Raw genomic sequence first — 8,796 nt, 5'->3', positions numbered from 1 at the left:
CTTCCGGTTCCTCTCCTGGGTGTTCTCTTCACAGGCCTCTCTGGCCGCTGCTTTGTATCTGGGTTTTTCATGCTTTTGTAGAACTGAGGTTTCAATAAACAGTTTCAGTTGCATGGCCTGGACTCTTCCTTCTCTTGGCAGCCCTCGGAAGGGCTGACTTCCCCATATCTGCCTTTAAGCCTCCCTGCTTCCCAATCCCATTACCTACGACTCATTCTCTCCGAGCCCCATTTCAGAACTTCCTGTTTGATAGTCATAGGCTTCCATTCCAAACTTCCCTTCATCCCTGCTCCCAGCACCCTGGGGTCACTAGTGCTGCCCAACTTGGGTGCATGGGGCATGGATGGTGACTGTACCATGTTTGGGGTTGGCCATGACTATTGAAAGTTCTGGGTGAGCACCACCCTTGTAGTTTCTGAATCACATCTTGAGAGAGAGGCCAAACCACATATCCAGCAAAGCCCCATCAGCTTCTTGAGGGCAAGCCCCAAGGACACCTATGAATCCTGGCTTCCAATCCATTCCATCACGTGGTGGTAGTTGGTGTTAAGAGCAGTCCCAAGCTGGGTTATCACTGGGACTGCTTATGATGACCCATAGCAGGAGTCTACTGCCTGCCTTCTGGGGGGCATTTTGGAAATGTATGAGGCACTTTTTGCTGCAAAAATTTGAAGGTATGCTACTGGCATTTCGTTGGCCTGAGCAGAATGCTAGATATCCTGAGATGCTCAGGACACCGCTTACTAGGAAGAATTCCCAAGATGACTTTGGAGTGACCAGCTGCACATCCTGCATAGGAAAACCGTGTTCATACTGGACCCTAGAACTATCTAACTTCCCATGTAAACACAAAGCCCTTTTGGCACATTGTAAAAAAGACTCCGTTTTCTAGGGATGCACCTCCTTGCAAATTAAACATTGCTTTGCTTTAGCACTTTACCATGAACTTCGTCACTACTTCGGAGCATCAGGTCACCAAGGACAGCACTGCCTGTGGTCTGGTCCATGAGTCCACGGGAAAGGACCAGGGTCGGCATTGTGGCTACTGCATCCACAGGGATTCATATGGGGGTGGGGACTGGATCACTTCACTGCCTTCTCTTAGTTGGGCCCAAACTTTCACATAATGAAATACCTTTTATCATAAATTATTTTTATTTCTCCTTTATATTACAGTGAGGACATTATATAGGTTGTCGTGTATGTCATTCATTACCCATCCATTACCTTTTAAGGTAGTCCAAGGGCTTTGACCCTGAAAGGGTAGAGGACTGTAGTGTAATGATGGTTCTAAATTGCGGTCTAAAATCTTCCCAGGTTATTTTCTAGATCTCCTCACCCCTCTTAGCCTGCTTTACAGAGACTAGAACAAGGGATCTAGATGGAGATTCTTGGGGGAGGAGTCCAGAACATGGCTCCCAGTTAATAGATGATGGAATTTGCACAAGAACTGGGCAAAGGTGAAAGGGCTATGTCCTCTCCCAAATCTCTCATTCCTTCACTCGGCTTCACTGGCACTCCGACCACCTCCCCACTCCAGGCAGCCAAACTCTGACTTCAGCCAAACTCTGACCTCTTACTCTACTTAATTCTGGCTCAGGGCAGTCAACACAAGACTAAAGGCAGGACAGCATGAGCCGATCACACCCCCAAACCATCCAACTGAGATCTGTGGGCTCCCAACAAACCCGGGCTCCCCTGTCTCCACAGCTTGCTGTCCAGAATCCCTCCTCCCACTCTTGGGCGTCTCTAAGTGGGCCTCCTCCCTGGGGCCTCGGCTGTCTTCTGGCTTTGCAGGTAGGAGGCAGATGTGCAGGAGGTGGTGCTGGCTGGAGGGGGTGTTTGGGGAGTAGATGTGGCATTAGAAAGTCTCTGGAAATAGGTATTTCTGCCTAGTTCTGAAGACCACCCCTTTCCTGTACCCCCACCTGCAGCATATTTTGGTCCTGGCTTCTCTCCTCTGTGCCTCGCACCTGCTTCTGCTTCGAAGTCTCCCCCCAGGGGGACTCTCTTACTCCCCTGCCCACCTCCTGGCCTCCAGCCTCTTTGCATGTGGTGTGTCTACCACCCTGCAAACTTGGATGGGCAGCAGGTAAGAGGGGGCTCCCTAGAGGGAGAGGGCAGGTCCCAGGGGTGGCTAGAAACTTGGGAAGTCTTTTTGGCTGCAACCTGTTTCCAGACCTGCTGGGGCTGCTGTTCCTACAGGCTGCCTCTTGTCCAGGCTCCATCTTTTGAGTTCCTTGTCCCTGCTCTGGTGTTGACCAACCGGAAGCTGCCTCTGGCCATCCAGCAACCTGGAAACTGTGAGCACTGAGCAAGGCTGAGGGTGGGGTTGGGTGCTAATCTGAGTGTACAGGTGTAGGTAGGTACAGAATTGAGAAAAGGCACCTTGGGGGCCTTGGAGCTGTGCAGGCATCAGCTAGGACTGCACTGCTGTGGGTCTCCATCCCATTTACCTCCTCTCCATGCCCCCAACTTTCCAGCCTCCCACCTGCTGCACCCCTGTGAGGGGCCTGGGTGCCATAGCCTGGAGCTTCGGAACACTTCTCTCCGAGAGGTAGTGCCTGGGGCTAGGGAGGCTCTGGTTTCCATTATGCAGGGAGTGAGCTGCTCTGAGAGGAGCTGGTGGGGGTGCTCTGGGGAAAGGACCCACCCTGGAATTAGGAAGTCAAGCCAAGGTCAAATCGGTCAAGCAGAATGTTTTCTCTGTCCTCTCCTCCACTCCACTAGGTGTCTGGGGCAGTGGTGGTATCTGGGCTGCTGCAGGGCATGCTGGGACTACTGGGGGCTCCTGGCCACTTGTTCCTTCACTGCGGACCCCTGGTACTGGCCCCCAGCCTGGTTGTGGCAGGGCTCTGTGCCTACAGGGAGGTGGCCCTGTTCTGCTCCGGTCACTGGGGGCTGGCCTTGCTGTACGTAAGTCCTGAGAGGCGTGGGGTGGTGACCAGCGGGGTGTGCAGGACAGGACAGGGGAGGGCAGAGTTGCTGGCCCTACCAGATTGAGCAGCTATCTGAGCAGGGACAACTGTGTGGATTCATTCGGTTTCCCTAACTTTCACACAGTCTTCCGCTGACCCCCAAAGTGCCGTCCTTCCCCGTCCATGGGGGCTTTCTTCTCTGGGACCCCCTTTGGTGGAATTCTGCCACTCCTGCCTCCATTGCCTGCCTCAGGATACCTGCTTCCTCCTGCTCCTCAAGTTCCTTCTCTCTCCTAGGCTTATCCTGCTCATGGTGGTCTGTTCTCAGCACCTGGGCTCCTGCCAGTTACCTCCATGCCCCTGGAGGCCAGCTTCAACCTCTTCAACTTGCACTCGAATCCCTGCCTTCCGGCTCCTCTCGGTATGTGGGGGTCTGGGCAGGGGCAGTCAAGATTAGAAGGGCCAACAAAGTACACTTGCTCAACCAACCCCCTACTCTCTGGCCTCTGTTACTCCTCTAAGGCTGAACTGGAAGGATCTGGGGGGTAGAAGGAGGCTCTTTTCCATCTCAGTCTTGCCCCTCAGGTGCTGGTCCCAGTGGCCTGTGTGTGGATCATCTCTGCCCTTCTGGGTCTCAGCGTCATCCCCCTGGAGCTGTCTGCCCCCACTGAGGCACCGTGGTTTTGGCTGCCTCACCCAAGTATGTTTTCTCCTAGTCCTCCATCCTCTTGCTGAAATGAAGGTGTCTCTTTCTTTCAACTCAAGATTTAATGAACTTAATTTCTGAGTTAAATCTTGTGTTTTCTCAAAACACACAGGAGAGAGAAATTGCCATTCTCAGGGGCAATGCCAGCCCCTCACCACAGATGTCTGCAAACCCTAGCACTCTCTACTGATACTCCTTACCCAATTTACACATTTATGTTACCTACCCCACAGGCATTTGAGTTAGTTACCTGTGTATAAAGATTGCTTTTGAGTCTTTGCATCTGAAATCTGCTCATTCATCCATTTAATAAAGGCCTGTTGAGTGTCGATTAAGTGCTAGGTACTTGATAGGGAACATAGTGATAAACATGACATACATAGTACCTGTTCTCATGAAACTTATAATCTATTGGGCAGTACAGATCCTAATTAAGTAGGCATTCAAGTAATGCAAAATTGCATGTGGCAAGTGTAACAATGGGGAGTACATTGTGTGATGAAAACTTATAATGGGGAGTCTGACTTTATCAGAGAGTCAGGAAAGGTATTCTTGAGGAAGTGGTCATTGAGGTGAGATATGAGTAGGAGCTAACTGGGTGAAGGAAGACAGAAGAGCATTCTAGGTGGAGAGAACAGCATATGCAAAAGCCCTGTGGTAGCCAGAAGCACAGCAAATACAAGGATCTTAAACAAGGACAGTGTATCTGGAGTGAGGGAAGTCAGGCAGAGTGTGGTGGGAGATGAGGCTAAAGGGACAGTGGTAAGGTCAGACCCAAGAAGACCAGTAGACCATGGTAAAAGGATGGTTTTTATTCTAAGAGTTTGATGTTTTTCTCCTAAGACATCTTCAAAGGCAATGGGGCCTCTAGGATTCTTGTAGCACAGTTCTTTGGAGGTGGGGGGATGCTCCAGACTTGAGTCTGGCCCCAAAGTCACTCTTTCTCTCTCTTCAGCTGAGTGGGTCTGGCCCTTGCTGACACCCCGGGCTCTGGCTGCAGGCATCTCCATGGCCTTGGCAACCTCCATCAGCTCCCTGGGCTGCTACGCGTTGTGTGGCTGGCTGCTGCATTTGCCTTGTCCACCTCCACATGCCTGCAGTCGAGGGCTGAGCCTGGAGGGCCTGGGAAGTGTGCTGGCTGGGATGCTAGGGAGCCCGTTAGGCACTGCATCCAGTTTCCCCAATGTGGGCACAGTGAGTCTTATCCAGGTATGTGGATGGGATGGGGTGGGGGCTGTGCTGGAGGTGCAGGAGAGGGAAGGGAACTCACATGACTGACCGACAGCTGTGTGCTATACTCTGTTAGGCACTTCACATCAGTGTTCTCATTTAGGGAGGTGCCTAGAAGTGGTAAGGGGCCAGGAGTGTAAGGAAGACACCAAATCAACATTGAACTTCTTCTATGCCTCAGGCAGTGTACTAGGGCTGGGGTTCCAGTGAAGAATGAGTCAAAGTCCCTGCTCTCTTCAGGACTTCAGAGAGGGAGTGGTGGACAATTTGAGAAACACACAGACACACACACACACACACACACACACACACACACACACACACCCCAAAACATAAATAACGTAATTTCCCGAAAACAAAGCAGGTAGTCGGGTAGTGGTTAAGTAAGGGAGGCCCCTTTAGGTAGAGTGCTGGGGATGCTCCATGGAAGGGTAACATTTGAGTTGGGATCCAAATGGTGAGAAGAGGCCACCAGGCAAACACCTTGAATAGTCAAAGAGGTGGCTGTGTTTTCTAACGTCTCTTCTTCATGTAGGCTGGATCTCAGCGAGTGGCCCACTTGGTGGGGCTGCTCTGTGTGGGGCTTGGGCTCTCCCCGAGGCTGGCCCACCTCCTCACCACCATCCCGCTGCCTGTTCTTGGTGAGTGAATGTATCAGCAAAACTGGTATTGACCTAGTATCCCCCCCAGTATTGACCTAGTGGCCCAGCTGGTTGCTGTCGCTGGCACCCTTTTTTTCTGAATAGTCTCCCTGATACATGGATATGTATGTCAGCTGCCTTCATTTTCTCAGCCCAACAGAAGCGCTTGATTTGGCTTCTGGCAGAATCAGAAACCGCCTTTTGGTCATCTCTCTCCGTCACAATCTGCCCCACCCTGCAATACCCCCTGCTATGCCAGCCCTCTCTCAGCTCCTTTGATGACTTTCCTATGAGACAGGTGGAGTGCTGGGCGTGACCCAGGCTGTGGTTGTGTCTACTGGATTCTCCAACTTCCACCTGGCTGACATTGACTCTGGGCGGAATGTTTTCATTGTTGGCTTCTCCATCTTCATGGCCCTGCTGCTGCCGAAATGGCTTCGGGAAGCTCCTGTCCTGCTAAGCACAGGTGGGAGGGAAGGGGGAAGAGTTGCTCAGTATTGGGAAGCCAGGGCTTGAGGCTTGAGGCTCTCTGAATTGCAGGCCCTACACCCTTTCCTGGTTTTTCGTGTAAATAGTTCATCCATTTGTTTAGCAAATATTTATTGAGCACCATGCAAGTTCCTTGGGATACAAAGGTGCCTCCAGATGTTACAGTCTAGTAAGAGAAATTAGATGTGTAGGCACATAACAGGAGAGGTTCAGATAAAGAGCTGTGCTGCTCAGTGAAGAGATGGATGACTTATGGATTGAGATGATCCAGGTAAGTTTTATGGAGAAAGTATGTTGAGCTGGTCGTGAAGGATGCTAAGATTTAAGCACATTTGGTGAGAAGGTCATTCCTGGTGGAGGAACCATCATAAAGACATAGAAGGAGGAAGTCATAGCTTAGTGTGTTAGTTCAGCTTAGCAAGCAGCAGTGGTTCTCAACTGAGAATGATTTTGACAATGTCTGAAGACATTTTTGGCTCTTACAAAAAGGGGATGGGGAATTGTTACAGGCATGTAGTGGGTAGAGGGATGCTGCTTAGTATCCTATAGTGCACAAGACACCCTCCCCCCCCAAAGAATTATCTGGTCTAAATGATTAGTAGTACCGAGGTTGGAAAACCCAGGCTAGAGCATAGAAGGTAAGTGGGAAATAAGGTTGGGGGTTTTAATACAAAACTTCCCAGAGCCTGGAACAATCAAAGCATATCTGGAGGGCATGTGGATGCTTAGGAGATAGGGTGTTGTGCAGGGATCTTGTGAGAAGGGCCAGGGTGGAGAGGGACAAAGGACAAAGGGGTTAGAACTACGATTCAGAAAGATCTGTCCTTAGTCCAAGACTTGGATTTAAGTCTAGAAGTATGAGACTCATTGGCCTTGCATAGTATCAGGGTTCCCCACCTGCCTGGTCCCAATCCTATAGGCTGGAGCCCCTTGGATGTGTTACTTCACTCGCTGCTCGCAGAGCACATCTTCCTGGCGGGTCTTTTGGGTTTCCTCCTAGAGAACACCATTCCTGGTAAGTTGAGGTCAGGCCCTAAACTGGGAATGGCCAGGAAGCCATCACTCCCTGGGTTGGGCAATGGCCTGACCGACTTCTGTTTTGCAGGTACACGGCTTGAACGAGGCCTAGGTCAAGGGCTACCATCCCCTTTCACTGCCCAAGAGGCTTGGATGCCTCAGAACTCCAGGGAGAAGGCTGCTCAAGAGTATGAGCTTCCTCTTCCCCTCCAAAACTTGTGTCCCTGCATCCCTCAGCACGCCCGTTGCCTCTGCCCATTGCCTGAAGACCCTGGGAATGAGGAAGGAGGGCCCGCTGAGCCAGGAGAGACAGCCGATTTGCTGCCTGGTTTTGGGGACCAGTATCCCCGGTCTAGCAGAGAACTTAGGCCCCATTAATTCCAGGATTCATACTTCCGCTCTGGTTAGATTGCTCTATCTCCCAGCTTGCTGGAGAGTCAGCTCCCACTTAGGGAGTGTGTGTGTGTGTCTCTGTGTGTGTAAAATAGGTCTACTCAAGAGTCTTGTTTCCCAATAGGTATGTTGCCTTTCCTTCTCTTAATTAAATCCAACTGTTTCAGAGCAGAGGCCATGAATGAATAAATGAGATTTTGCCTGTAAACTATCTATACTTGAACTCTGGCATTCATTTAAGTATTTACTGAGCGCTTCCCATGTGCAAGGCCCTGGAACTACAGGTATGGATATGACAGGGATCCTGCCATAGCTGGTTTGGCTCAGTGGATAGAGCATTGGCCTGTGGACTGAAGGGTCCCGGGTTTGATACTGGTCAAGGGCACATGCTCGGGTTGCAGGCTCATAGGAGGCAGCCAATTGGTGATTCTTTCTCATCATTGATGTTTCTTTCTCCCTCTCCTTCCTCTCTGAAATCAATACAAATATATTTTAAAAAACCACTTATGGTTTTAAAAGACTTATGTAATTACTAACTAAAATCCAAAGCAGAAGGCAGTCTGTATCGAAGATTAAAACAATGCTATGGGAGCAAAGAGGAAAAAGCAATTAATTCTGACTTGGGTAGTGGGAAAGGCTTTATCGAAAGCAGCAGCTCTGAGGCTGGCCTTAGCAAGAGGAAGATTTGGGGTTGTGGAAAATGCACCAGAACTATTTTCCAGCTCAGCTATCCAGCTCAAGAAAAACCGTAAGTTGTACAAAGTAAAGATGATTTGAGGGATTTTAAGCTTCTCAGTGGTGATGAAGCCTAATTATGGCAATGTAGGGGAGGCAGGGGAAGTGACATTTATTGACAAGTCCAAATACAGGACTCCTCTCCTGCACCTCACAGGGCATAAAAAAAACAAAACAAACAAACAAACAAAACAATGAGAGAGACTCATTGATCGGCTGCCACCTGCACACCCCTTAATGGGGATTGAGTCTGCAACCCCGGCATGTGGGCATGTGCCCTGACCAGAATCCACGGGGACCTCTTGGTTCATGGGTGGATGCTCAACCCCCGAGCGGCCCGCCCGACATTCTTTCTTTCCACCGGGCCAGTCCGGCTCCCCCTCCACCTCTCCACCAGCGGGCCGCCCTGCCTCTCCCCCTGTCCAAGGTGGACCTTCAGGTCTGAGCGCTCCTCCAATCAGCTCCGTGGGCTCCGCCCTGTGTCCCTAAGGCCCCGCCTCCCGTGGGGGGTGGGGAATGGCTCTAGTCTAGGCCTTTCGGTTTGCGTGGGCGGCAGGCATGCCGCGGGGAGGGTGGGAGCTGTTGCAGCCGCTCACGGTAGGTGGGGTCGGGCTCGAATCGGGACCAGAGCCGGGCCGAGCAGCGCGGGGCTGCTCCGACCCTGCGC

At 51.1% G+C, this 8,796-nt stretch overlaps 2 protein-coding genes across 5 annotated transcripts in view; both read left to right on the top strand.

Moving 5' to 3' along the window:
• Positions 1-1,466: 1,466 nt before the first annotated feature.
• SLC23A3 (solute carrier family 23 member 3) lies at positions 1,467-7,607 on the top strand. Of its 2 annotated transcripts, XM_006763357.2 has the most exons (12): positions 1,467-1,797; positions 1,935-2,092; positions 2,206-2,303; positions 2,484-2,557; positions 2,731-2,912; positions 3,216-3,339; positions 3,504-3,618; positions 4,580-4,833; positions 5,390-5,495; positions 5,794-5,961; positions 6,904-6,999; positions 7,090-7,607. In XM_006763357.2, the coding sequence occupies exons 1-12, from the start codon at positions 1,633-1,635 to the stop codon at positions 7,377-7,379; spliced, it is 1,830 nt and encodes a 609-aa protein (XP_006763420.1). In that variant the 5' UTR covers positions 1,467-1,632; the 3' UTR covers positions 7,380-7,607. The 2 variants fall into 2 exon arrangements, with proteins under 2 accessions (XP_006763420.1, XP_006763421.1); XM_006763358.2 differs by lacking the exon at positions 4,580-4,833 and having other exon boundaries at positions 3,247-3,339; positions 3,573-3,618.
• Positions 7,608-8,629: 1,022 nt separating this feature from the next.
• Positions 8,630-8,796, top strand: part of NHEJ1 (non-homologous end joining factor 1) — a 76,168-nt gene continuing 76,001 nt past the window's right edge. Inside the window, exon 1 of one of the 3 annotated variants that reach the window (XM_006763355.2) lies at positions 8,630-8,726. In XM_006763355.2, the coding sequence (XP_006763418.1) occupies positions 8,688-8,726 (39 nt within the window). In that variant the 5' untranslated portion in view covers positions 8,630-8,687. The remainder of the gene's footprint in view (positions 8,727-8,796) is intronic. The other 2 variants (XM_006763356.2, XM_015563648.1) reach the window with 2 other exon arrangements.

This window comes from Myotis davidii, unplaced genomic scaffold (assembly GCF_000327345.1).
Source record: "Myotis davidii unplaced genomic scaffold, ASM32734v1 scaffold575, whole genome shotgun sequence".
NCBI lineage: Eukaryota > Metazoa > Chordata > Mammalia > Chiroptera > Vespertilionidae > Myotis > Myotis davidii.
Note: the sequence above shows the minus strand (reverse complement) of the source record. Positions and strands in the feature narration are given on the sequence as shown.

Coding starts and splice junctions, on each gene's coding strand:
- SLC23A3 (XM_006763357.2), top strand. CDS start 1,633: ATGAGCCGATCACACCCCCAAACCATCCAACTGAGATCTGTGGGCTCC. Junction 1,798..1,934: donor GCTGTCTTCTGGCTTTGCAG/GTAGGAGGCAGA, acceptor CCCCACCTGCAG/CATATTTTGGTCCTGGCTTC. Junction 2,558..2,730: donor GGAACACTTCTCTCCGAGAG/GTAGTGCCTGGG, acceptor CCACTCCACTAG/GTGTCTGGGGCAGTGGTGGT.